The sequence below is a fragment of the Benincasa hispida genome, chromosome 1 (genome assembly GCF_009727055.1).
Source record: "Benincasa hispida cultivar B227 chromosome 1, ASM972705v1, whole genome shotgun sequence".
In the NCBI taxonomy this organism is placed as follows: domain Eukaryota; kingdom Viridiplantae; phylum Streptophyta; class Magnoliopsida; order Cucurbitales; family Cucurbitaceae; genus Benincasa; species Benincasa hispida.
In genome coordinates, this window is record NC_052349.1 from 16,030,668 (window position 1) to 16,058,086 (window position 27,419).

The 27,419-nt window shown below is 35.4% G+C and overlaps 4 protein-coding genes across 7 annotated transcripts; 1 reads left to right on the forward strand and 3 right to left on the reverse strand.

Moving 5' to 3' along the window:
* Positions 1-1,331: 1,331 nt before the first annotated feature.
* LOC120085708 lies at positions 1,332-2,781 on the reverse strand. The gene is made up of 2 exons (XM_039041863.1): positions 2,134-2,781; positions 1,332-1,931 (listed from the first exon to the last, which is right to left on the reverse strand). Exons 1-2 carry the CDS (start codon positions 2,254-2,256, stop codon positions 1,677-1,679), a joined length of 378 nt encoding a protein of 125 aa, XP_038897791.1. The 5' UTR covers positions 2,257-2,781; the 3' UTR covers positions 1,332-1,676.
* Positions 2,782-4,229: 1,448 nt separating this feature from the next.
* Positions 4,230-8,339, reverse strand: LOC120085702 (NEDD8-activating enzyme E1 catalytic subunit). The gene is made up of 9 exons (XM_039041853.1): positions 7,991-8,339; positions 7,731-7,894; positions 6,893-7,095; positions 6,545-6,777; positions 6,402-6,464; positions 6,265-6,321; positions 5,956-6,077; positions 4,912-5,029; positions 4,230-4,737 (listed from the first exon to the last, which is right to left on the reverse strand). The coding sequence occupies exons 1-9, from the start codon at positions 8,090-8,092 to the stop codon at positions 4,450-4,452; spliced, it is 1,350 nt and encodes a 449-aa protein (XP_038897781.1). The 5' UTR covers positions 8,093-8,339; the 3' UTR covers positions 4,230-4,449.
* Positions 8,340-11,696: 3,357 nt separating this feature from the next.
* LOC120070474 (ATP-dependent (S)-NAD(P)H-hydrate dehydratase) lies at positions 11,697-17,127 on the forward strand. Of its 4 annotated transcripts, none has more exons than XM_039022308.1 (12): positions 11,697-11,976; positions 12,321-12,557; positions 12,877-12,953; positions 13,083-13,192; positions 13,281-13,395; positions 14,164-14,226; positions 14,352-14,515; positions 15,174-15,235; positions 16,212-16,278; positions 16,437-16,502; positions 16,603-16,731; positions 16,813-17,127. In XM_039022308.1, the coding sequence occupies exons 2-12, from the start codon at positions 12,362-12,364 to the stop codon at positions 16,838-16,840; spliced, it is 1,077 nt and encodes a 358-aa protein (XP_038878236.1). In that variant the 5' UTR covers positions 11,697-11,976; positions 12,321-12,361; the 3' UTR covers positions 16,841-17,127. The 4 variants fall into 4 exon arrangements, with proteins under 4 accessions (XP_038878236.1, XP_038878237.1, XP_038878239.1 ...); XM_039022309.1 differs by having other exon boundaries at positions 12,877-12,915; positions 13,069-13,192; XM_039022311.1 differs by having other exon boundaries at positions 12,388-12,557.
* A 96-nt stretch (positions 17,128-17,223) lies between these two features.
* Positions 17,224-20,293, reverse strand: LOC120070520 (stem-specific protein TSJT1). Its single transcript, XM_039022312.1, has 5 exons — positions 19,956-20,293; positions 18,024-18,264; positions 17,815-17,935; positions 17,616-17,725; positions 17,224-17,507 (listed from the first exon to the last, which is right to left on the reverse strand). The coding sequence occupies exons 1-5, from the start codon at positions 20,156-20,158 to the stop codon at positions 17,472-17,474; spliced, it is 711 nt and encodes a 236-aa protein (XP_038878240.1). The 5' UTR covers positions 20,159-20,293; the 3' UTR covers positions 17,224-17,471.
* Positions 20,294-27,419: the final 7,126 nt, after the last annotated feature.

A 27,419-nucleotide genomic window follows, 5' to 3' on the forward strand; every position in this document is an offset into this window, starting at 1 on the left:
AAGTTTGATATTCCTGCAGGAATCACAATTGCTAGGGATATTTATCAAATGCATGTTGATGAAAAAAATTGTTGAAATCAACTTTAATCAAAAGTGGTCAAAGAGTGAGCCTTACAACAGATACTTGGACTTCCTTACTGAACATCAATTACATGGTTCTTACAGCACATTTTGTTGATTAGGAATAGAATTTACAAAAAAGAATATTGAATTATCGTAAGGAGAGACAGTTGGTTAAATAATTGAATGTTGTTTATTGGATTGGGGTATTGATAAAGTTTTTTCATTTAGTGTTGATAATGCAACTTCAAATGATTTAATCTCATATATGAAGAGAAAACTAAAGATTTGGAAGAGAACCAACACAACCCATTTTTTATGGGTTGGGTTGGTTTGGGTTCATAACTCAATAAGGGTTAGTTTGGGTTAGAGAAATACACAAACCGAAGCATAACGTTGAGCCTAAAATATTCCTAAATTCAACCCAACCCAACCCACGAACACTCTTAGTCTTTGATATTAATTTTTATTGAGTAATTTAAAAGAATTAAATTAATTTCACTCGTTTTTCCTCACTATTAAAATTAATAAACAAAAATTTACATCATAACTATTATTGATTGATTAACTTAATGTTAACACTAAAGACTAAAACTGAGTCATTGTAAGTGAAATATAAAATATTGGACTCAAAATTCAAGAGTAAAAATAGACAAAATAGAAATTAAACTCAAAATACAACCATAAAAATGTAGCAAAGCAAGAGTAAAAATGGACAAAATTAAAATTAAACTCAAAATACAACCATAAAAATGTAACAAGTTGATACTAAAAGATCCAAATAAAAAAACACAAAATTTAGTGATAAAAGTACAACATTTTAAAATTTAAACACTAAAATAAATATTATACACAACTTGTAAGTTATAAGCAAAGGGTATAAATATCTTTCGGTTTGTCATAATTATCTTTAAAAATGAAATTGACTATAGTTTGAAAGACATATTTGACTGATCCATCGAACCCTCATAAATACACCCATCATTTTGGTATACTTTATATGTAAATGTTAATAATTTACAGAAATCCAAAGTTAAAGCTTCACAAATCTCTCTCTCTCCTCTGTTTTTCTCTTTATCTTTCTCAGCTACAAAGATCCAGACAGGTATTCAAGCATCATGAAAGCTTCCTCATGTGCCATTGCAGTGATGCCAGTTAAGAGCATATTCTTCAAAATCTGAACGCTCCAAAACCCAAAACATAAATTCAACTCATCTCAGCTTTTGCAGAGTCTAATTATTCTGTTAGGTTCAGATCAACAAAACAGAGTATGTTTCTTTCAAGACAGCTCTCTTGCTCTAAAGTTACAACTCACAACCCATAAAACAAAAATTGGAGAGGGAGATAATGGAATTGGCATATTATTAGAACAATCATAAATTTTTCACAAAAGGGGGAGAGGAAGTTCACAAACCTTAGGTTAATCAACCTTCCAATGAACCACATAAACCAATTTAACAACCCAGTAATTAACATAGCCTAATACTATTAGCTTCTTCTTCTTCTTCTTCCATGTACAGTCATCACCATTAACTTAATACTTGGTGAAAGAATTATTATTATTATTTTTTTAAATCTGAATTATGATAACCCTTTTCCTTGAATTCTTCGAATCCTCAAGCCTTTTTAGGACGGATCGAATGGTTGTTGGATGATACTCGTGAGTTCACATCAATACTGATATGAAACTGTCGGTTTGGCTTTATGTTATTATGTCTTCCACGCCTCTGTTTTCTTGCAGGCTGCAGGGACCTAGGGATGAACACGCCGGTGCCCTTGCTTACGCCACTGTAGGCAGCGGCAACGGCGGCGGTGGCTTGTTCATGTGCTACCAGTGGCCGTGTAGGGTAGTGCACTCCATGAGACAGAGCCTGCAAATTGATCAAACTTGTTTGAATTCACATCCACAACAGAGAAATATAATCCAACAGAGAGATTTAAAGAACTTATTATGATCTTCAATATTGACAATACTATTGCATCCCACCCCATGTTGGAGATTTGAACCTACGACCTAGAATGTAATAACGTCTTAATTGCTGAGCTATCATGTTGGGATGAAAAAGGAATTACCTGAAGAGAAACATGTGGATGAGGGAGAGGGTCTTCGTTGTCATCCATGAGAAGAAGAGAAAGCTGTCTGCTCAAATCAGCAAAGAACAAATCATCTTCAAGTTCCAAAGCAGCAACTTCCATGTTTGTCTAAACTCAGAACTGCAATAAGAGAGTTAACTTGTTGGGTGGGTGTCTGTTAGCAAATGAACTAAAGAGAGAATTACTTTTTTTTCCCTTTTCTTCTCTCTCTCTTTCAGGATATATAGAATTTAGAATGGGAGGAAAAAGGCAGTGATGGGTGAGTTAAAACCACATTGGCTGAGCATGTGAGATGGTGGGTCATTGGCCACAGCTGGCCAATCTGTCTAAAGTTTACAGACCCCACAAGAATCATTACATGGTGTTATCCAGTTGGGGAAAAGATGAGGATCGGTTGCCGGCAAAAATCATCCCCAAAACCAACCACCATCATCTTCAAGCCAAAGATTGGCTTAAATCTTTCTGCGCACTTGGGTTTTCTCCAGAGCATTTCTTTAATGGATTCTCTATTCATCAAAGCAAATCTCATTAGCATGTTTCATATGACGACTTAAGATCTGATCAAGAATCTTTGATAAGTATTCAAAAAAGCAATAAATGATCTGTATTGTCATAAATAAGAGAGGATCTATCTGGCTCTCAACTTGAACTAGCTAAGCTAACTGTCATAGGTACTCATCCGTGCATCTGTAAGTTGTTTAAGACCATTAGATCTAGGAGTCGGTGGACATCTCTTTAGCAGGTCCACTTGCATTTGTAGTGTCAAGAAACATATACGACGATGAAGAGATGGTTAGCTCACAATTTTAATAAAACAATGATAGAAAGAGATGCAAGGAAAATAAAGCCACTATTACAAACATGAAATTAATCTTTAGATGGTCGAAATATACAAATCTTATCTTTAAGCCAAATATCTCCTTTACTTAGACTATGTTCAATAATTTCAGGAAATCCATTAATAAAATATTGACATAGAAAAAAGAAAAGGGGAATCAAATCTCCTCTACAGTCAACTGCAGAGACAATCGAATGAACATGACATATTCCAAAGGCTCGTTAAAATCCATATCACTATTTTCATCCACTTTACGGTGAACCCAAATGTGCAAAGTACTAAACTATTAATCATGGCGATAGTAGGGTTCCGCATTTTCTCTCAGTTTGCTAGCTGGTAGAGGGCCCCCTCCATGTTTGCTGCCCAACTTTCTTTGTGAATTGGAGGCCTCCACAGGTAAATGTAAGATCAAAGAGTTCTTTCTTTCTACTATAGCATTAAATGTTCAGCATCAGTAAATCTCTTGGTTTCTCCAAGATCACTTCCTGTCTTCAGCAAGCAAATCAACCAGATTTTAGGATCAGCAGCTGGTGAGAGAATTCATTGTAAACATGTTATAAGAATAATATCACATAAAACCAGAAAATCAACATCATATACAAAGAAAATTTGAATCCAACGAATTCACGTTGTCTTCTTAAGACAATTTTATTTACTCTATTACTTAAGTTTCAAGAGTAATTGTCACCCAAGATAAAACAAGTTACCTTTCGAAAGTGGTAGCTAGTCTACAAGATCCAACGAACTCTACTTTATAAAGCAAACCAAACTTCAATGAATTTAAAAGGAGTAAAATTTCAATTTGGAGAAAAGACATATTTATAGACTAATCTGTAGTCATTCAACTAGTCATGTCTCTTTTGCAAGTTGGTTTAAAAATGAAAAAATGCATTCATTCACGAAAAGCGCAACTCATGGAATTGAAAAGATGTAACTGAAATAGAGAGTCATGTACCCTTTATTCCAACACATGTAACATAAACCAGTAGAAAGGAGTAAAAAAGGCCAAGGACAAAACAATACTCTTTTCCTCTCTCTTTTGCTTAACCAGATTAAAAAAAAAAAAAAAAGATCTTCCCAAAGGATTGGCATCATTGTTCAATATACAATAGCAACAGACTTGTTACCTATTTTTTCAAGCTGAAGCTGATACAAATGACAGGAAAATCTTTAAAAATATCCACTATGTTAAGTCATAATCATCGTTAGCAGTTAATATTCACATGGTTACTTAAAGTAGAGGGATGAAAGAAGTAAATCATTGTGCAATACATCAGTCTTCTCTGGCAACAAATTCACAGCTCTATTGTTCTTTTCAGGAATCTTTGAACAAGAGAAAAATTATACAAAATGGGAATAGATCAGACCCCACGTCAACCTTTTTCCATTAATTTCCGTGTCCTAGGGGGGGGGATAGCCATCTGACTCAAATTTGAAGATAAAAATGCAACGTAAAATTACGCCCCACTTGCAGTGTCCATATCCGTAACACCGTCAACCCCCTTAAAAGCCACACGTAATTTTCGAAGACAGGAAGTTTTCTTATCATTCTTAGAAGCTACCCCAGTCACATGGACTGCGTCTTTCAAAACTTTACCCATCAAGTCAAAAAGTGGAACGCCCAGATTTGATCTGGTCATCTCTTCAAGTACAGGAGGTGCCTGCATGTATAGATTCTTTCCTCGATGCGTGACACTTGCCTTTGACAACAAGAGCTTGGGATGATCTTCTAGCAGGTCAATGAACTGTTTCATGCAAATTTAAATTGGTAGGAGCCGTCACGAAGGATTAACAAGATTTCTCAAATTCTGAAATTTACTCACACAGCAACAATTGAATACAAGATGAATATAGCAATACGTCTGTAATAATGCATATAACATGTAAATTCTAGAGGTGGCGTAAGTGAAATAACCAACCTTCTGTAAAGTAATGGAAGAATCCAGCTCAATAAGAACACCTGGACCACAAACAAGACAGTCCTTATCTTTCACAAACTCGGTCACTTTAGTGTGGAGACCTTCAGCACCATTATATCTGAAAAAAGATCACTTGGCATTAAATTCAATGCAATTGGAACGTAAGGCCACAAATAAAAGGAAACAATGGCACAATGTTAAAGGCTATTTAAAAAATATAGGCAGGATTTATGAAAATTGTGTCATTCACACGCAAGTCTAGCTTCAAGTTCCAACATAGAAATAATATATTTGTAATAAAAACTGCCCACTTAATAGAAAGAACAAATTGGTGACTATGGAAAGCTAGACTTCAAAAAAATCTAAAAGCTGTAGAAAATAAATAATGGAAAAAAACCAGAAAGCGTTCATTACATTAACAAGGCATTGACTGACTTATCAATTCAATAATACAATAACAAGAATAATTAGAAGGAAGTATGAGAACCATATAACTTTCAGACCATAATGAAAACCAAAAACAAATGAAAATAAATAGCAATCATAGCATAAAGTCATAAACCACACTGCTAAGTGCTAGATTATGAGTGAAGTACTTAAAAAATGCTGCACATAATAAATCTAAATGTCAACAACAAATTTCATCGACAAAAATTGAAAGAGAAGGATATAGAAAAAAGCAAGCCCACAAAAAGAAGGGAGCCTCACTTAAGGGGCTTCAGCTATACAAAGCAGTGCATTGAGAATATTTACAAATGGTTTTTTTAAATCGGAGCATAGAGGGAAACATGAAATTTAAGAAGGGACCAAAATCACTAGGACTCCTATCCAACCCTCTAAACAATATGTTATTCAGCTCCCCTCAAAGAATCCATAATAATAAATCCAAATGTCTCAAAGCAACCTGGCATGTTTTATACCTAAATAATTACGAGTGAGAAATAAAGGAAAAGAATATTAAGTTGCACCACAAAATTATTATTAAGCCCGTACTACAATAAAATGAAAAGGAATTGTCACATAGTTAAAGGAAACGGTACGCACGTTAAGTAGTTGGATAAAGTTTTGCTGCATCCTGATACAATCTTCAACGTTTCCAGTGCACATGCAGCTGATATAATTGCATTGGTGGAAGCAATAGCAGGTATGATATTCTTCACAACGCCCTTAAAGATCACTTAGAAAATGTAAATCAGTAGGGGCATTTGTAAACGATAAAGAGTGAGTAGTTAACAAAAAGTGCAAGCAGATAATACGTACCTACTAAAAGAACAATCACAAGTTCAGATAAAAAAGTTAATAATAAAATAATCATCACTTCAGTGGTGTGAAAATTCCCAGACTAATATGTACCTGAGTTAGTGAATATGTAACTCCCGGAATGCCAAAAAGCTCGGCTCTCTTAACAGCCTATAGATGTGGGAAGATAAATTAGAAGATTAGAATCCCTAATTAAAAAGCATTACCAGATCTTACAGGAACTTATGTACCTCACTGTAAACCCATTTCATATGTTCAGAATCATCTGGATCAAAAGCTTTTCCACTATGAACCTAAAAGAAAAGGGGTTGGGTAAATCCAAAAGGGATACATTCACAATCATCAACGAGAATCCTGGTAACTAATGTATTACCTCATCCCATTTAATTAGATGGGCGTACTCGATACAATGAGCAGCAGTTCTAGGAGTTTCTGCTAGAGTACATAATGGAAACTTTACTTGAGGTGGAAAAAGCCAGATGGTACACTCGAAGCATGGTGTGACCCCTGGTAAAATTACCCTAGCATGCCCTTTGAAGCCTTCAGTTCCACCATCTACCATTGGTTTAATTGTTTCTTCTAATGGATTATCATCAGAATCATACTCTAGATGTTGCAAAGGGAAAATAAAGGACATGAAGTTCTCGTTCATCATTTAACATTTAACAAAAGCAAGATGGTGAAGAGACATAAGGAAAACACAAGTTTGAGAATAGCATACCAAGGAAGCTACAAGCAACAGAATTGATGTAACTTCGAGCTTCAATGGAATCAAGACCAAGTGCAATTATGTGAAAATCATTGTAAAATTCAATTTCTTTGTCCTCAATCCGGCAAAAATGTGGCACAATATTGACACCACTAACTCTCTCCATAACACGTTTTGCAGCCACCTCAGCTTTTGGCTTACCAACATCTTCAAGCCTGTAATGCTACCTTAGTGTTATTCTCCCGACTGCCATACTAATCACATGACTATTGAAAAGCCATATGCAAATGTACATATGAGAAATGTGATTTCCTCAAGGAGTCCAAGGTCAAATCATATCGTATTAATAAAATATCCTGAAAAGAACCATCTTTCAGGAAAATCTATTTAAGCATCATGCTTATTTGGCTGGTTCAATATTCTCGTACAAATGGTCAAATAAAAAGAACATTCGATCCATCGACTTTTTCCCCTTTATTTTTAATGTAAAAATTGGACTTTCAGTGAGGGAAAAAAAATTAACATACAAAAGAGAAGCCACAAAAAGGGAAGTCTACTGTAAGAAGGGCTCCAGTTAAGTAAAATATGACATTCGCTCCACCGAATTCCTAGAAGCGGTGCAGATTTTACAATAAAAATCATATATATATATATATATATCATCAGTCAGTAATGGATGTAACTTAGAAATAGAGATCAATTTGAAAAGTCATTAGAGCACAGTATTCACCCTACAAAATATAGAGATTCTACACCCACCCCCCGGGCCGCCCCGTTTGTTTAACAATCAAAAAACACACTACGAATAGAATTCCAAAGATACATATAGAGTCCAGAAAATAGTTGAAACCTGAAGAGAAACTGACGATTGAGATTAGTAACTTCGATGCGATCCATGTCAATGACTTCCAGGTTCCGGAAACCCGACAAAGCCAAGTCCTTTAGGAGCTCGCAGCCCAACCCCCCAGCACCTATGACCAACACTTTCACATACTGTTGAAGGTCATCCCTCAACTGCAATGCAAAACGACTTAGTGGTAAAACGATTGCAGACCATGTAGTGAAGACAAGGTATTTGAAAAAATGTCGGAGTGAAGAAGAAGTACCCACTTGGGAACCGGGCTCGAAATTGGCGCCGATGAGGTTACCGGGCCTAAGAAGGAGCTTATCGAGGTCCCTTGATCGACTAGATTGGACGATAGAGCCCGCCATTTGACAGCTTTACAGCGCCGACTCTGGACTGCCGGTGGAAATTCTTGGAGTGTAAAAGAGAAGGGCAGAGAGAGGTAAAAAGGGGTTTCCGGTGGCAGTGGAAATGGGCAGCGAGGAAAGATGGTATTTTGGGTGGAAGCGGAAGTAGCTTGGTTCTCACGCAGGATTGAGTCGCAGCGCCCTCAACCTCAGTGGCATTTCGCCAATACGGGTTGGATTGTGGAAGAGATGTTAAAGTCCAATCCCGCGCGTCGGTTTTTATTTATTTATAAGAAAATAATTAGATGTATTCCACGAGTCTTTTTTATTATTATTATTTTCTTTTTCTAATATTTCACGATTAATGATTCGTCCCTTGTGAAAATTAGTAGATACGTTTATAGAGGGTGGATTATTATTAAAGACCTATGTGAAAGCTCATCCATTCAAAAATTTTGATATTTGTATGTATCTCACTAAATTGTTTGTACTTTAATTCTTTATTTTTTAAATATTTTAATTTATTTTCATCAGTTATTCTTAAGTGCATTGCTCTTATTTATAATTATAGTTCATGTCCTTTTTGGTTAAATGTTTCGTTAAATTCGCTTTTTAAACCAAAAAAAAAAAAAAAAAAGAAAACACAGATTATTGTGTTAGCCAATCAAATAGGGTTCAAGGAGAGGTAGGAGAGCGAAAAAAAAAAATAGTTGTGGCGATAGATCAACTCATTAGCCTATAATATGCTAATAAATGCCTTGATCAATTGATAACTTGACCTTTTTTTTTTATGATATTTATAATTATTTTAATGTAATAAAATGTAAGATTTTGAATTTTAAACCTCTAACCACTCAGATTTGATTTTAACTTTGCAATATTTTTTTAACGGACAACATTAATAAAACACTGATTGATAAAATAATTTGTTCAGCGGTACACTTAAATTCTATAATATTATATTTGAAGACATGATTTTCTAAATTGTGGGAAAAAATATTAATCATTTCAAATTATTACTTCATCATTCAATGTATATTGGGATATATGAATCAATCTTTTGACACCACCCTTCAATGAATTTCAATCGCCCAATATTTTTGTCTTCAACATCACATCGACATATATCGTTGAGTCAAACTCATACTCTTGAACAAATCTTGTTGTATATATCTAATTGTAAAAAATAAGTCTAATCTATACAAAATGCCCCTAAATTTAATATTTTGTATAAAAAATACTCTTAGACTTTCAAAAGTTTAAGAAACATCCTTAAAACTTTAAAAAAAATTAAAAAAAATATCTTTACCATTAGTTTTGGATGGAAATCATTAGTCTTTTGTTTAAGAAATACTCCCGAACTTTCAAAAGTTTCAAAAAAAAATTTCTTATTTTCCTAAATAGTTTCAAATGTGTCCGTTTTGGCAAATTCTTTTTAACTATGTTGTTATCTTAATTAGTCCAAGTAGTAAAGGCACGAGAAATCCTACCATAGACAAGATATTCTAAGCTTTGAAGCATTTTTAGTTGCGACCGTGAACAACATGGTGACGACTCTAACTTAGTGACTCTCGGCAAAAAGAATTTCCCTTCGTTAGTGTCTTCTCTTCTGTAGGAATTCTCTCTCTTTTCTACAACTGTCTTCCCTTCATAAATTCCCCTCTCGAGTCCTCAAACCTCCATCACTCTCTCTCTCACAAGTTGCAATGAAGTTGATGCTCTCAAATATGAGAGTGAGTTCTGTTGCCCAACAGGAAAAACTCGGAACTACAACCAACCTTTCCTATCAAACAATATTCAATCTTCTACAGAAACTACTCGGTTCTCAACACAAAAAACAGTTCTAGTTAGATGCTATAAAAGGACACGGCCTCTCTACAATGACAACAAGTGAACAGAATCAAAGAGACTTAACTAGAGATGTTACTCAAACATTTGCAGATTGGGATTCATAGGATTGATCTGGTGTAACAACTATTTTCTTTCTTCTTTATGCTAAACAGGGTACCTGGTTTCGACCCACTAGGTGCTATTCTCCTGAGAGACACACCGCCCCAAGATGACCAACTTTGGTAGAATTGGAAGTAGTCTGGTGATTAATTCCTGTAATCTCGAACACCCACATCTCGAACTCGGCATCTCAGATGTAACCCAACATTCTAAGTGCATACAAGGGAAGAGGTCAAAGGGAGCTTGGTGCAACCACATTACTAAATCCAGTATTTTGAAAGACAGTGATGGATGAAACATCAAACCACAGAGAGAGTGGAAAATGCAAACCTATCTAGAAGTTTTTGCCACTCAATCACATTTGATGAATCTTTTGATGAACTTAAGAGATCCTTTTCAAACTCAGAGGCTTGAGAACCAAAGGGAATGTGTTGTAACATTTATAAAACTTACTTTTATTCACTATAGAAGTTTTTAACTTTTAAATGAGAACGTAAGTTAAAAGATGTTTGTTCTTTTATCTAATGGAGTGAAAAAGGTACTTGTAAGAAAGGTTAAAAGTTTGTAATTTAATTACTTAAAGTTTGTATTAAATTTTCTAGTTTTAAAATTTTCCTACAAATATCCTTCTTACCTTATTCTCAAAATCATAACAACAAATACAATATCTTCAATTTTCTTTCCTATTCTACTTTCTCCGATTTGTCTCCTTACAGTGCAAAGTGGATTAGGGAATGATAACACAAGGAAGGTGATGTGACGAAAGTCAACAAATATGAGAAAGTAGATAAAGAAAGAAATTGACGATAGCAAATTACTGCCAAAATATGGACATTCTTAGTTGTGGACCTTTGAGTTCAACTTTTCAATACAAAGTGGTTTGATTTATATAACATTGTAATACAGACGGCTTGAATCTCTTTCAATAGAGTGAGATCCACATGGCTCAACCTACTGTTGAGTTTTTCTTCTTAATATTTACTGCAATTTTCCTTTTTTTTTCCTTTTTTTTTTTTTTTTTTTGTAATTCCTCCAACAGAATGTATATGAACAAGATTTACAAATCCTTTTATGTACTAGGGAGATTGAAGCAAATGTCACCAATTATATTCATTCAATAAGATACCAATCAATGATAAAAGAGAAAAAAAAAACAAAACTTAATTGTGGTTGAGACACAGACAAATCAGAAACTATTGTTGGTGGCAATCATTTCGGATAAGAATCCTTCCAAGAAGAAAGCTCAAATTTCTTCCAAACTAGTAATTACCATGAAGAATATATTCAATATCATCATATGATGAATCATTAATCTGAACATCATGAAACAGAAGGAAAAAAAATAGTGAAATAATAGCAATGAATCCTTCTTCTGTTTCTCAAAATCTCTTGAAACGGAGAAATTTCCAGGTAATCTCTAAAGCGGCATTCTCGCTAAGCTAAATCTATACATACCGAAGCAAAATAACGAAGACTGAGCTTAATCATCGCGTTTTGAAATAGCGTCTTTTGGAATTGTAGAGGGCTCGGAATCGGGATGTTGAAGAGAACTTTGAGCTTTCTCGAGGTAGGGCTTGAACACGAGCTGTAGGCTCAGGTATCCGAAGGCCAGAGCTCCGATAACCACCAAGCCGGACCTCGCCGCGTTCAACTTCGCCGTTTCCTTCATCGATTCTCTTCGCCGCCGTCCCTAAAAAAACGACATCATTTCGTTGTGTCTATGTTGATTTCTCTCTCCACTGTACTTAAAAGTGTGAGTTGAACTTGAACGACATGTCGATATTTCTACAACGAACGGAACAAGCGTGCGACTACATGTCGACGTAGCTGAGTCAAAACCTCTCTCTACGTGGAAGCTGACTTTCTGCCACGCCACCTTCCTCGTGTTATCACTCTTCTTCTTCTTCTTCTTCTTCTTCTTCTTCTTCTTTCGTTGAAAGGCGAAAAACTAAAAGGTACTCTGAAAATTTTCTCCATATCCTTATTTGAATTTCGACTCTCGTTTTTCTGTGGCATTAGTTTAACTTCTAATTCTTTTCATCGAACGATTCTTCTTCGATATCGGAACTGATTTAGGTTGCAAATTTTCTTATATTTGCCATGGTTTTGAGTTACAAAATGACGGTGATTGATGGTTCTGATTCTATTTAAGGTTTTATTTGAGTTATTTCTAATGGATCTTGAAATGAAATGCCTAGGAGTTTGAATGAATCGAATTAAAGTCTCGTTTCTGTCGCAATGGTAGAAGGTATCGATTTTCCATAGGATGACGTTACTAATTTGATTTCATCATGTCCAGAGTTAATCAGTTAATGTGAATCGATATTCCAAAGTTATTGAATGTTGGCTTCCTCGGCTGTGTTTAGAAGGCAACAGTTCCTGATAAGGTCTCTTGGAGGTTTCGGTGATTGTACCTATCAGAATAAAAGGCAACAAATCAAAGCCATGAGTGGAGGTTATATTGAGGCTGATGCTGCGAACATTCTAAGAGCAATTACACCTAGTCTTGATCCCAATAGATACAAAGGCCAGGCGGGTAAGGTCACAAGACACTGTGTAGTGTGTACTTCTTTGGTTTTTCTTTTGTTTTCTACTTGCAATGAACCATTGATTGAGAAATACTGAAGTTTTTCTGTTGTCATGAATTAGTTTGCTATAACTTTATGGTAAGTCAAAAATTCAAAGTAGTTTTTGGCTACTCGGTAGATTTTGCTAACTCAATTTGAATATTGTTCTTTGGTGCTAGTTTTAATTTTGTCTTCCAATTGTAACTTGTGGCATTTTATGCTTTTCCAATGTCGGGTTTGAGGATTTCTCAGAAGTCCTCTAATTAACAATCTATATCTGTATGTCAGGGAAGATAGCTGTTATTGGTGGATGTCGTGAGTACACAGGTGCTCCCTACTTTGCTGCTATATCAGCTTTGAAAATTGTTAGTTCAGACTCCTTTTCTTGCTTTGCTTGATAGAAAGTTTTGTTCTATATTTTCTATTTGGTTATTGAATCTTTCCTCTTTTTACTTGCAAAGGTGAATAAGAACCCATTAGTTTTTTCTTTCCAGGGTGCAGATTTATCTCATGTTTTCTGCACAAAAGATGCTGCTCCTGTCATAAAGAGCTATAGTCCAGAGTTAATTGTGCATCCTGTTCTAGAAGAATCATACAGTGTCAGGTGCTTCCACTTTTGTCTATATTTTGGTCTGGTTGAAAAAGATTAAGCAGAAATTTTGATATTTGCCTGATGTGTTCTGATGTTTTAGAGATGAGGAAAAGAAGTTCATCGCAGAAAGGGTTCTTGCTGAGGTTGACAAGTGGCTGGAAAGATTTGATTGTCTTGTGATTGGTCCAGGCCTTGGAAGGGATCCATTTCTTCTGGTGATTACGTTATTGCTTTTTGGCTAATTACATAGTTCCTGATTTCAATTTTGTCCTTGCAAGTTTTAGGTTCATCCTTGCTTCCAGACTTTCAAACTTCAGTTTACATTTTTGATAAAATGATATTTTTCTACAGATTTGGCAAGTGGAATATAGAAAATACCTTTTCCTATTTTCCTTCGTGCTAACTACTGAGTGAAAGAAGGTGAAAGTCCGTACTTAGTTCACTTGTCGCATTAGGTCTCATTTTGTTAACATGATACCCTTTGAATATTTGGTGTGAGCCTCAAATCGATTGAAATTCAAAGATAGACACAAAAAACGGAAGAGATTTTTTTTTGCAAGTCTTAATAAAAAAAAAAAAAAAAAAAAAAGGCAGGGTGGGGGGAAGAAATTTGATTTTCTGAGTCTCCTTTTTGCCATTGCAGCCCACTAAAATGGTCAGATGAAGTTAATTCATCGGTTGTTTTGGCAGTCAATTTGGCTGTAAGGCTATGCCTATGTACTGTTTCAACAAGTAGCCATACATGAATTATAGGGCTTATCCTGAGGTTGAAAATAACATTTCAAATCTAACTGCCTTCTACTTGTTTCAAACAGGCATCAATATTTCAAATCTAATTACCTTCTCCTTGTTTCATTTTCATAATTTTCTTTTGGATTGTTGGACTTAGTATATCGGGTATTCAAGCAGGCATCATATTTTATGCATGTTTCTTTTCTTGCCTTTGACACCATGAATTTTCTAATGGTTCAAAATTATTTCAGGATTGTGTCAGTGAAATCATAAGGCATGCAAGGCAGAACAATATACCGATGGTCATTGATGGGGTATGCATATAGCGAAGCACCTATGATTTTAAGAAATTACCTGGTTTATACTATTGTCATGTATGCCATCTTCAGCAGGTTTATAGGTGGCTGCTTACTGCTGATTGTGTTTGTTGCTTTATCAGGATGGTCTCTTTCTTATCACTGACAATCTTCACCTTGTAAGCAATTACCCCCTGGCGGTCCTGACTCCAAATGTAAATGAATATAAACGTCTCGTAAAAAATGTGCTGCTTGCTGAAGTTGATGAACAAGATGCTCCTAACCAATTGCTGTCTCTTGCCAAAAGGTAAAATCAGCATGTTTTTCATTTGAATAGAGTTTCATATGTCATGATTATGCAGTCTTGACATGCTTACCGCTCTAGTATGGATGCTACCTACCACACCCCTGAAATCACCACATTATTGATTGCATATTAAAAAGTTGCTTGGTGAGGTACATATATTTACAAAAGTTGGCAGATGAGAGGTTGACTTCATCTGATCAGAATTCACTATAGATGTTACTGCATATCCAGGGCCCATAATGGTTTGAGGCTTCTCTATATTATTATTAACTATCGGCACATTTCTGAAATCTCTAGCCAAATGGTTCATCGTGGAATATTTTGGTGGTGTGTCCCATCCTTCCAATAGTCTGATCACCCTTCGATTTAGTGCATACATCTTTCTTGACATAATTATTTCTGAAGTATGAAAGACTTACCATTAGGATGAAAATATAACTGTATCTTGCCAAAGGAATTGTTCTTAGCTAGCTATAAATAATCACATGGCAGATTCCATGTTGCCTAATATAGATGGAGATGGTTTTCCCCTATGTGGGTTTGCTTCATCCTATTTTATAAGTTCTAACAAATATCATTAAGTATTACTTCTACTTGGTGTCATTTTTATTTCATTCAGTTTTCCAGTCTTTGACACTAAACTTTTGGTCGTGATCAGGATTGGTGGCCTAACTATCCTCAGGAAAGGGAGAGCTGACCTCATTAGTGACGGTGAGACAGGTACTGATTACAACAAAAATATATATACCAGATAAATTTTCACAGGTAGAAAAAATATCAAACTATTTACAAAAATAGCAAAAAAAAAATACCGATAGACATTAATAGACTTCTATCAGCGTCTATCAACATCTATCAAAGAATATTAAAATTTTGCTACTTTATGTAAATAGTTTCCCTTATTTTTCTATTTTTAAAATTTCCCTTATTTTCCATGCTAATGTTATAAAAGTGCTACACATTCAATGTTTCTTTTCTTTGATTTCTTAGTCACTGTGTCACCAACCCACCTCAAGTTGCGCTGAACTTTATTATTTGGTCAGATTAGGAAAAAAAATGATAAAGTTCTCTCTTATGGTACCCTATGCTGTTATCCTGCTACCATGGTGGAAGTAACCCAATTGAATGTGGATTGGAAGTGTCATTCCAATTTCTGTGGATTTCAGAGGAATTTTGGTTCAGTTTTCACCTTGTCTTAATGTCCATGTAAATATAGGAATTTGGAGATTCTTTGATGTTGTAATTATTAGGTTAAAAAACACTTTTGGTCCTTAAACTTTCATGAAAGCAATCTTGAACTTATGTCTGCGACAATTTATTCCTTATACTTTCATACAATTCAGTTCTAAACTTCAAATTTGCAACAATTTAACTCTTATGGTGAAGGATTTCATCAAAATTAATTGTCAATTTTTCTAATTCAATGTTGTAGACTTCATAGTTTATAATAAATCCATCTATGCAAAAAAATATCATTTTATCTTAATATAATTTTTCACGATAGAGACCAAATCATTACAAATTTTAACGTACAAGAATTAAATTGTTACATGCTAAAAGTTGAGAGACTGAATTATAAAAATCTAGAACTTAAAAGTGATTTTAGACCTAAATGTTAATATGTTGTCAAAGTTTCTTCCTGGCTAGATTATACTTGATTCTTCCATTTAGTGAAATCATGTGACACCTGATGCAGTCAAATCAGTGAGCATTTATGGTTCTCCCCGCCGTTGTGGTGGCCAAGGTGATATACTTTCAGGAAGGCAAGTATTGCCATGTGTTTTTATTGTTCTTGGTGAATATGGTTTTCCATTTTTTTTTTTCCAACAGCTTATTTATCGTCCTTAATACAAAGAGCCAAGAAGCCTGAAGTTCCTGAATTTCTATTGTCGTTCTTCTTTTCTTTCCCCCTGTGGTCCAGTGTTGCAGTTTTCGTATCTTGGGCCCAGCGACAAGGTTTTGTAACAGATGGGAATTTGGCTACCAGGCAAGTTGTAGAATTTAAACCTCATCTGATGATATTTCGATCTCCTATGACAAATACTGATTCCCTATAATGTTTTACGTGGAACCCTTTTCACATTTAGTCTAAAGAATCCAACAGTGTTGGGGTGCATTGCTGGATCTGCTTTACTTAGAAGGGCTGCATCACTTGCATTTGAGAACAAGAAAAGATCAACCCTTACTACTGATATCATTGAGTTCTTGTGGAGAAGGTACTGTCAGCTTTAAGGAAGGGAGTTCATTTCAATGTAAAAACTAAATCTGCTTCTAATATTGGTTCCTTCTTTTTGCAGTTTAGAGGACATTTCTCCAGCTCACTAATTGTATCCGCTGATCTTGCAACTGTGCTGAAGATACTCGTGAAATGATCCATCGTGCCTGTACAATGTTTTGCTATACTACAAATTTGACCATCAGGTTCTATATTGTCTAGTGGGATTTGAACTTGAAACTAATTAAATGGGGAATGTCTAATCGAATAGAGATTGTGTCATGCAGTAAGAACAGACAAAGGTAGGGACAATATCTATGGTTTTTACTTTTTAGGCTATCCTATCAGCATAGACAAAATTTTCAATAATTTTGAGGCTACTGTTCATGCGTCTCAACATTACATGACTTTGCATTATGTTGTGATTCAGATGTTAATGACATCCATACATTTGATACGAACAGGTGGTTGAAAATGGCCAAAACATAAAGAGTGGTGGGAAATTCAAGTTTCCATTTATAATTCTACAAAGTCACAAACTTTATTACATCAAAAGCAAAAGGGATTTACATCAGATTACAAGCAAAAAGAACACAGATAAAAACAACACCCATCTTCCTCAGCTGTTCAGACATAAACACATCTCTGTCTGTTAGGTACCCCCCTCTTCTGATCTGCATTCTCAACCACAAATAAAACACAAATATATGAAAATCTCCACCGCGCTATTATAAAATCTCCTCACCGTGTGGCTGCCAAAGCTGCAGGCCCCTCCACCTGAAAAACAACACCAACCACAAAAAAAAACACTACTCTTAGAAATGTAGTTCAGTGATGGATTTGATTGTTTTTTGTGAAAACCCTTCCAAAAAATGAAAGAATTACTTTGAATGTTGCACCCCATATCTCTTCTTCATTAGCAGGAACAGCAGTGATCTTGTTCTTAGGATTCTGATAGCATCTCAGTTCACCAACTGCTGTAGATAAGAAACACCCTACAAAAACAAAACCCTCTATTATTCATTACAGAACAAGCTTTGTATAGATACACAGGCTTTCAAAAGGGTCTAGGAATCTAATCAACCTTGAGGGAAAGAAGCAAGCGATTTCCCGCAAGCGCCTTTGAGCAGATCGGCGTTATCGGAAAAAGCCACGTAACCATCGGCAGTGATTCCCCAATACAACGGAACCTTCCCATTCCGATCCTATCAAGATTCATAGAACAAAACCCTAATTCATTCCTAATGAACATGAAAGAAAGCAATTAAAGAAGGGGAAGAGAGAGAGAGTTACAGAAGCGACGAAGAGAGTGGAGGTGGACTTGTCGAAGACGATGAATGCGAAACTGCCGCTAAGATGGCCGACGACGTGGCTGGGCGGGTAGGGGGCCCGGTCACGGAGGGCCTTGTAAGCTTCGATTACCAGAATCACCTCGTTCGCCGATTTGGCTAAGCCGTATTGTTGCCGGAGGCTCCCTAAATTGTCCAAAACTCCCTCGAATAAACAGAAGATGTCGTCCTTCACCGCGAACGATCTGTCGTCACGTAATTAAGTGAATTCATTAATTAATCAGTTAATTGTTTTTTTTTTTTTTTTTTTTGGTCTTTTCCTTTTGGGACTGACATCTCTGCCTTCCACGTGTCGTTCATCAAGGGTTGAATTTTGATTGGCAAATTAGCGAAATTTTACTCTAACTACTTCATTGATTGAATCCAATAATAAGCATTAATTACGAGTTACGTGAACCGTATTTCTTTAAGATTATTTTACCAATGATTTTTTAAAAAATTTGCAACCTTTATGCACCAAAAACCTATAACAGAAAAAAGAGAACAATATATCGACTATTACGTGGTACTTTTTTTATGGCTCTATGATACTTTAGTTGATGGTTTGCTTCTTGATTTACAATTGTTAAATCATATATCTCTTTTTTATGAAATTTTCTTTTTCCTAGTTTGACGGGTAGATATGAGATTTGGGTTTCTAACCAAAGTTCTAATTATTTAAGTTATATTGAGGTTTACAAAGTTTGAATACTAATCTCTATAATTGAAAAAGTTAGTTTGAAATATTCATCATCTACGTAAAAGGGTAATAAATAGCCATGCTCTATTTTCTTAACACACTAAAAATAAAAATAAAAAATATATATATTTTTAAATTGTCACGTGACATTATTATTAGGTGTTTTCTATAGAAAAATCGATTATAAGCATATGGATGAATCTAATTTGAGATAGTAATAATTATCTGGTCTATTAAGCTAGGTTAGGATTAGACTAAAAGTCTACATTTACTAGCGGTTAAAAATGCCAACATTTATATTTTAAGCAACTAAAATCCTATCTTGTTAAGTGTATTGGTAATCCACTTTAAAAAAAAAGAAAGGATTGATAAGCAACTAAAGGGAATGAAGAATAAAGAACAATTATTTAAATGGATACTAAATACTAATTGCCATCTAAATAATAGTAGAGGCACAATTTTTTTAAAAAAAAAGAAATATTTACTTTATGCTATTAGTCCATTGGATAGGTTTCAGGAAGAGGACAAAAACTAGTCACACGTGTCAAAACGCTAATGGATTATTGTTAGACATACTTAGTCAGGAGAGTATCCAGTGACCTTGATCGCACGTGCCACACACGCTATCCATGGGATCGACAAATCGCAACCACCAATATTTTCACTACAATTTCTTCAACAGAAACATTTTTTTCCCCAATTTGTTTCTTTGTTTTTTCTATGCTCAGATTCATCATAGATACTAAATTTAATTATGGTACTTAAAAGGTAATTATTGCTAATTTAAATTAAATTTAATCTAGATAATAATTTTTTTAAAATTTGTTTCTTTGTTTTTTCTATGCTCAGATTTGTAGATACTAAATTTAATTATTGTACTTAAAAGGTAATTGTTATTTAATCGAGATTATGAGACGCCGACAGAGAAGACCGACAATTCCAAGATATATTTTCGTCGGTTTGCTTCCAATTTTCTCAGCAACCAAACAACCATCAATTAAACGGCGGAGATTCGAAGAATTAAAAGCCTCCGTCACCCTGGACCGTCCGATCACCGATCTGACCGTAGTTCGATTTCATTTACTTTACTAGTTGTAATTCGAAAGAGAGAAGAAAAAAAAAGATTCCGATACGGCGGTGGTGGATTTAAAAGGACGTCGTAAAAGGGAGTGTAGGAAATTAAATGGAGTAATTTACCTGGGGCATAAGACGGATTCAGTTTCGTGAGTGTAAGCAAGCTGGACGTGGTCCCCCAGCTGCAGAGATACGGCGGAGGAGTTGGTCTGGACGAACCGGTTCAAGAGAGCCGCCGATGTGGTTTTTGGCGACGGCGTACGGCTGCCGGCGGCGACTAACTCGTCCGGTGGCGACATGATGGAACTGCTGAATATCCCCAACATGACTTTACTTTCAAAAAAGAAACCCAAATGAAGCAAAAAAGAAAAAGAGAAAAAAACAAAAAAAATACAGAGAGTTGTTTTTATGGAATTGGTGAAGGTAGAAATATCAGAAGCCTGAACATGGATGAGTGATCGCTTGCTTTGTTGGTATATATAGGAGATGATGAGGGTATTCTCGTCATTTTACCGCTCTTTGTTTGTTTATTTATTTATTTATTTTGATTTTAATTTCTACCTATTATTATTTTTTAAAATTCAAAGGAAAAAAGGTTACCGGTGGACTGAGAAGGAGAGATTAAAAGAAAAAAATGGTGGGAGGCAGCCAGGTGTAGAGGCGATTGAAATGTGGCGGGTGGGACCCACCGACTGGCGATGATTCCTGGGCTTGAGGATGATGACGTGGAGGAATAGATGGGCACCTGTTTTTTTTTTTATGACAAAGTTATGTTGAATGATAATACCTCACCTAACATAAATACAATTTTTCATCTAAAAATTTTAGTGAGAAGTAGATAATAAAACAAAAAATTTAAAGGTAAATTGAATATTTACTAACTTATTTTTCAAATATTAAAAACAAAAAATCACATGGTACTAAATCAAACTCAAGAGTTTAGATGAAAATTTTTATTTTATATTTTGATAGTCGATATTAGATTTTGATGTTTTGATATTTCTATATGTTCATAGATTTGACAACGATATAAGAAGTAAAATCCTTCAAAATGTCATTAATGTTAATGATATAAATAACAAACATTTTTACTTGTTTAAAAAGTGAAAAAAAAAAAGTGTATGATGTTTATTTACTAATTAATTGTTTAAATTATGTTTATTTACTAATTAATTGTTTAAATTTTAATTCTATCTTTAATTTTCACTTAAGATACTTCATACCATTGAATATAACAAGACCTTTAATTTGGTCTCACTACCAATATTTTACTATATGTTTGGATTGTAGAGTTTTTGTTATTGGTAAATTTAATTTTAAATATTCAATTAGCTATGAATCAACTTTGATTGATAACTTAACAATTATTTATAAGTAAAAAATCTATCCACTAAATTACTCAACGTACATTTTCGATTATCAAAAGTTTGAATTTCTAAATTCACAAGTTCAATTTTCTCCTCTTAGCAACCAATTATAAATAAATAGTTATGCTATTTGTGAGGTGAAATTTCTTCAAATTATTTTTTTGGAAGAAGAAAGATCTAGTTTCTTCTTTTTTCAAATAATTTAATTTTGATTTATTTTTCGGTTAACTTTAATATTTATTTTATTTTTCAAAGGGTATTTTTGGTTTTATTTCTATAGATGCTATTTTCTTGTTGGGTGTGAGGGTAAAGGTCTTGAGCAACTTGGTTGTATGTTATATAAAAATAGAAAAATCGATCAGAAAAAGTATTTACATAAATTACATCGACTTATACTAAGGTTTCTCAAATTGTGTCTTTAAAGTTTAGTTCAAGATTTTGTCGGAGGTTGTTGAGGAAATTTTACTGAAAATAAGTCGATCATCTTCGAGCTCTAAAATTAATAGTAACTAATTACCAAAATCATTCCTCATCAATGGTAAAAATAATTTAACTTTTGTATTTAGGTAACTCGAATTAATTTTAATTTTAGATTTTCAGCTATCTCAAATTTTTTTTTTTTTTAAGGAAAATTTCATCATATTATTTAATCTGCCACATGGACAATATTTGTATAACAGTCCTTGAACGGGAAAATTAAAAGGATATTGTCCTCTTAGAAACTATTTAGGAAAATAAGGTTGTTTTCAAATTATTTGTAAAAATATATATATATTTTTTAATAACTTGAGGGTTCAAAATTCGACCAAGGTAGGTCGAATTTTGAACCCTCGACCTTGCCTTTTTTTTCTTTTTTAATTATTACACATTCCACATTTTTCTTTCTTTCTTTCTTTCTTTTTTTTAAAAATTTTTCATTTTATAAAAACAATTTCTAAAAATATTTTATTATTTTATTTAAACTCTAAAAAGAATAAATTAAAAAAAATAATATCTCATAAAAATAAAAAATATAAAATTCATATCTCATTTCATATAAAATATACAGAAACATCGTGTGTCCACAAGCAGCGGACGTCGTTCATATCGAGCTAAGCTGGTTGTCGTCGTCGACTCGAATTCTTGTTTGCTTAGGCGTTCCTTCTGATGTTGCTCTTGGTACTCTGCAGAGCGCTTCATAATATAAATATATCATTCTGCTCTCCACGAGACCTGCCTTGCACGCTTATGAAACGAACGACCAGCTCTCAGTCATAATGTTCTTCTCTGAACCAAATCGCTCTCTGAGCAAAATTTTCCCGCCAATGCTGGCTTCATCAGACGACTAACATAATCAGTTTGACTCGCTCAAACGAATCTGGCTATCATCGGGGGCAACTCTCCACATTATGTGCAACCTCTCACAAACTATCCATTCCCCGATATGGTCCTCTAATAGATGTCTTGGAGCTGGTGGAGGAACAAATAGGTATTATAAACATATAAGAATTTCTTCCATTAGCTTTGGTTGTCACTACACTATACTTGAGACAACCTGGTTCGGATCATTCCGCAACCATCGTAACGGCAGTTCTCAACTGATTCGTATTGAATCTTTGGTGAATTATAAAAATTAGACATTATTTAATAAATCTAAATAAAAATAATAAATAATTCATTCTTCATTTACCAGATGACCCGACAGCTACTCTCGGACGATTGTGAAGTAGTGCCTTGTGATATTATTATATCAATGATATATTTGGGAGTGACATATAGTGTCAAACTATTCAAGAGAAACCCACTGCAATAAACCTGCACGATAGTGCCATCGCACTACAAATGTGCAACTTTTCGGACCAATCTCCAATCCTTACATAATATCATGCCAGTAGGGTTCAGTATTACAAAGCGATGAGATACTGCTGAAAACGAATTGTCTCATACACCTGTCAGGAAGATGCCACTCACCAATGTGAGAAACATATGAGAGACTACATCGTCCGCCATATGTTTTGACACTTCGTCAAAAATTAGGCAAAGTATGCATATAATTTTGTATCGACTCCCAATAACCTGAAACACAAATATTTATTAGAAGAATATTAAAGACAAATACAATAAAAATGGTGTATAAAAATCAATTAAGTCAGTGTAATGTACCTGTTCAGGTTGAAGCAGATCAAACATGTATTATACTGGCTGACTACATGTGTGGCTGTCAGATCACACACAAATTTGTCTCTCACCTAATTTTTAAATTGATAATTTAGAATTTAAATTAACTAGATCAGTGATATAAAAATTAATTGAATTAAACACATACCGAGAACCGTAGGCTCTCCACTAAGCTGGCTGTCATTAACATGTTGTAGCTGTGGAGCCATTGTTGGAAATCGCTCCCAAGCCCATAGTTACAAAAGTATGAGAGGCCCAACTATCTCTCGAACCTCAGGTTTTGTTGCTTTGCATAATTGTCTATACAACCATGCCAAGCATGCTCCACCCTACGAATACCGCCCCGCATCATGGAGGTTAGCTAACAGTGGCAAGAACATCAAGTGAACAAAATGACTTGATTTATCTGAAAACAGACTTCCACCTATCATTTGTAGTATATATGCTCGTGCATATCTTATGACGGTTTCTTCGTCTGCATCATCTGTGAGCTCACGAAATTGTATTCCTAACCATATTAAACTTAACCTCGATCCTTTAATCTTGTCGGCAGGTGTGGTCGCACCAAGGTACAGTTGACAAACTTTTGACCAGTCATCATACATCACTCCGGTCATTGGCTCACCGTCAATAGGTAACTCCAACAACACTTCTATGTCTTGTAGAGTGATAGTACACTCTCCAATAGACATATGAAATGTATACGTCTCGGGCCTCTATCTCTCGACCAAGGTTGTGATAGATGTCAGTCCAACTGAATAAATCCTAATCTGGCAACCCCATAGAATCTAGATGTGCGCAGTAGCGGTAGTATTCGAGGGTGGAGTGGGATAGTGCGTTGGAGAACTGCCTCTCGACGCTTGCAAGATATTTCTCCAGTAGTACGATCTCGCCATACAACAGATGATCGATGAATGGACTGGTCGTACAAAATATCGAGATCAACAGGTTCTAGGTTTAAAGCCATAATCTGAAAAAAAAAATATTTATTTCTCAATTAAAAAAATATTTGTTTCTCAATTAGAAGAATAATATACAACTTAATTAAAAGAATAATGTATATGTCACACCCCGTCCCAGACCACCTTCTTAGCCTAGGAAAGAGCGTGATTGCAGCAGTTATCAACCTTTTGGTTGACACTTACTGTCTAATAACTCTTGCGGAATAACTCTGATACCAATATATAACTCATATACAGCGGAATGTCTTTAGGCCAAAAATTTATTAATTTAGAAACAAAACATGTTTAGAGTCATTACAACACTAGATTTAAAAGTCCCAAAGCCCAAAAACCCTAGTCCTTATATGAACAACGAAAACATGTGTACAATATTTATAGTAACCACCTAAACCGACGGGTTACAATATCTTTATCCTTTAGTGGTAGAGCAGATGCAGAGCTATCCTCTGAGGATTTGACCGCTACCTGGGGGAAAGGAAAACATTTGAAAATGGGGTGAGCTTGCTAGCCCAGTGAGTGACTTAAGAAAGATAACTGATTCTCATGCAAAAGTCTCGATAAAGAGTTTAAATTAAAATATAAATTTCTACAGTACCTTGTACTGCAGTATAAACATTTTCCAAGCATAAAGCATATAAAGCTGTTTTAATCATAAAACATTAAAACTGTTTCTCAGTTGAGAATAAGCCCACTGTGGGTAAAAATAATCCCAACACTAACTGCTAGTCAAGAGAGAACCCTTTTGCTCAATCTCTGACTCTAACTACCTACGTGCACGTGGCCATACTAAGTACCGTCATACCTTAGGTACTTCTACTCAGATACCTTCTCAAATGTTCTTCCGTATCGAGCTGCTAGGATACCTTCTCAAATGTCATTCAGTATCCGGTTGGTTTGGTACCTTCTCAAACGTCCTTCAGTACCAATAGATAGCTTCTCAAACGTCCTTCGGTATCTAGTTGGGCGGATACCTTCTCAAGTCCTTCGGTATCGCGCTTTAAGTAAACTAGTCATAAATGACTTTCTCTTTAAAGCATGTAAAGTATAACACATATAAAACATGGCTTTAAAGATACTAACGCATGTTGGGTATATTTAACACATATAAATAGCTTTTCACAAACTTCCCACACATGCATGCATTTAAAACATAACTCATGGTTTGCTTGGAAATCATTTTGTGAAACTAGCTGACATGAGAATAATATTCTTTAAAACATGCTTTCTTTAAAATATTGTAAATCAAACATTTTAATCAAATGTTTTAGTCACTCACCTCGATCGCTTAAGAACTTTTCACTCTAGAAGTTCCTTGTTTACCTTGGGCTCCCTTTTACACCCCTAGAATCTAGATTCAGCTTTCAACTCATATTACCCATAGTTCTAAGCCTTATTTCGAGATACTTCCTACTACAAAAATGTTCTTAACTCAGGAATCTTACCTTAAAATTGGAGCTCAGAAATCCTCGTGGTTTGGCCGGAATCTCAAAATCTTCAAGACTGGCCCAAGCTTATCCGACAGCCTGACCCTTCTGTCTTATTCTCAATTTCCATCCCAATCCCTTCGAGATTTTTCTCCGGCAGCCCTACCCTGAAAACTACTTTTAGAGCTTTCAGGTGGCTTTGAAATCACTCCAAACGCACGAGTATTTTGGGATAACTCTTCGTCCCAAATTGATACTGTTTTTCAGACTTCACTGTCCAATGCATCCTCTTTGAAGCTCGATGATCAACGCATGGATTTTGCTTTCAACACAATATTTACTCTGCTTTCCCACTCTTCTTAAATGTATTTTGAGTTGTGATCTGAAAAAGAAATCCTTGGTCCTATTTATAGGCATCCAAACACTCTCCAAACTCGACACCTCCTACTTGGCTGCATGTCCAAGTGTTTCCTCCTCACACTAACAACACAACTCTTTGATCAACGCATCCTAAGTGTCCTTCTCTTAACTAGCCAACACATGGGCTTCAATTTACATGTCCTCTTATGCAACCACCTCAAATTCTTAAGGCTTAAGGTTTCTTCTCAAGAAAACACATGTTTGATGACGTCCTTTAGGTGAGCTCATCTTTCATATGCATCCACAACCCTTGGATGTTCGACGCATAGTGTCATCAACGCATAGCCTATAATCAACGCATAGCAAGCCAACTCACTACCATCGCAATTCAACTTAGCCATCGCAAGAACCAGCCACCACCAACGCATAGGATGGCCATTCATCCTCGACGCATGGCTCACTAGGTATCACTGCAAGGCTTGCTCGGCATGGGCCCATGCCGCTAGTCGCTCGATGCATGGGCGTGCTGCATAGGTGCTAGCCATCGCTCGCTCAGCCGCATGGGTGCTTGGCAGGTCGTTTGATGCATTGATGCTCGGCAAGGTGCTCGACGCATGGTTGGGTGCTTGATGCATGGCCACTCGACGCATGGGCAGGGGCGCTTGGCTTGGGCGCTCAACGCATGGGCAGCCTTCCAACGCATCACTTCACTTCCTTTAGCCGCATTGGTCCCTTTCAACGCATCACTTCACTTCCTTTAGCCGCATTGGTCCCTTTCAACGCATCACTTCACTTCCTTCAGCCGAATGGACGCATGCCATCCTTCCAACGCATCCATCATATAGGTTTATACTTAGCCAATTTCCAAGTTTTCCCCCCAAAAGTCAAGCTTCCAAATTTCCTATTTTCTTCTAATTTTCCAAGTTTTTTTCTACCATTACACACTAGTTTCCACATCAACCTACTCACCACACTAGTCTCAGTAGGGAACATACTCAAGTAGAGAAATTAGGATTCAGGGTTCACAGTAAAACTTAATTAAAAGAACAATGTACAACTTTATAATTAAAAAAATTGAATATACAATAAAAGATAAGTGGGTGAAGGAAATCTCACTAATTTTGTGATGAGGATCTCGCTCTAGAAGAAAATCTTGCTAATTTTGTGATGAGGATCTTGCTCTAGAAGGGAATCTCGCTATAAATGTGGGCTGAATCTTGCTGGTAAGGTGAGCATCGCTAGGAATACAGTTTGTTAAAGAAATGCTTGATCTCGCTCATGAGGATCTTGCTCATGAGGAGGATCTCGCTCAGAATT

What these genes read in the sequence shown, in the direction of transcription:
- LOC120070520 (XM_039022312.1), bottom strand. Translation starts at nt 20,158, where the DNA reads ATGTTGGGGATATTCAGCAGTTCCATCATGTCGCCACCGGACGAGTTA. An exon ending in GAATCCGTCTTATGCCCCAG is followed by an intron (nt 18,265 to 19,955) that starts GTAAATTACTCC and finishes ACGTGACGACAG; the next exon opens with ATCGTTCGCGGTGAAGGACG. An exon ending in GCTTGCTTCTTTCCCTCAAG is followed by an intron (nt 17,726 to 17,814) that starts GTTGATTAGATT and finishes TTGTTTTTGTAG; the next exon opens with GGTGTTTCTTATCTACAGCA.
- LOC120070474 (XM_039022308.1), top strand. Translation starts at nt 12,362, where the DNA reads ATGTTGGCTTCCTCGGCTGTGTTTAGAAGGCAACAGTTCCTGATAAGG. An exon ending in GATGGGAATTTGGCTACCAG is followed by an intron (nt 16,503 to 16,602) that starts GCAAGTTGTAGA and finishes TTTCACATTTAG; the next exon opens with TCTAAAGAATCCAACAGTGT. An exon ending in ATTGAGTTCTTGTGGAGAAG is followed by an intron (nt 16,732 to 16,812) that starts GTACTGTCAGCT and finishes TTCTTTTTGCAG; the next exon opens with TTTAGAGGACATTTCTCCAG.
- LOC120085708 (XM_039041863.1), bottom strand. Translation starts at nt 2,256, where the DNA reads ATGGAAGTTGCTGCTTTGGAACTTGAAGATGATTTGTTCTTTGCTGAT. An exon ending in ATCCACATGTTTCTCTTCAG is followed by an intron (nt 1,932 to 2,133) that starts GTAATTCCTTTT and finishes ATCAATTTGCAG; the next exon opens with GCTCTGTCTCATGGAGTGCA.
- LOC120085702 (XM_039041853.1), bottom strand. Translation starts at nt 8,092, where the DNA reads ATGGCGGGCTCTATCGTCCAATCTAGTCGATCAAGGGACCTCGATAAG. An exon ending in ATTTCGAGCCCGGTTCCCAA is followed by an intron (nt 7,895 to 7,990) that starts GTGGGTACTTCT and finishes TTTGCATTGCAG; the next exon opens with TTGAGGGATGACCTTCAACA. An exon ending in TTACATATTCACTAACTCAG is followed by an intron (nt 6,078 to 6,264) that starts GTACATATTAGT and finishes GTGATCTTTAAG; the next exon opens with GGCGTTGTGAAGAATATCAT.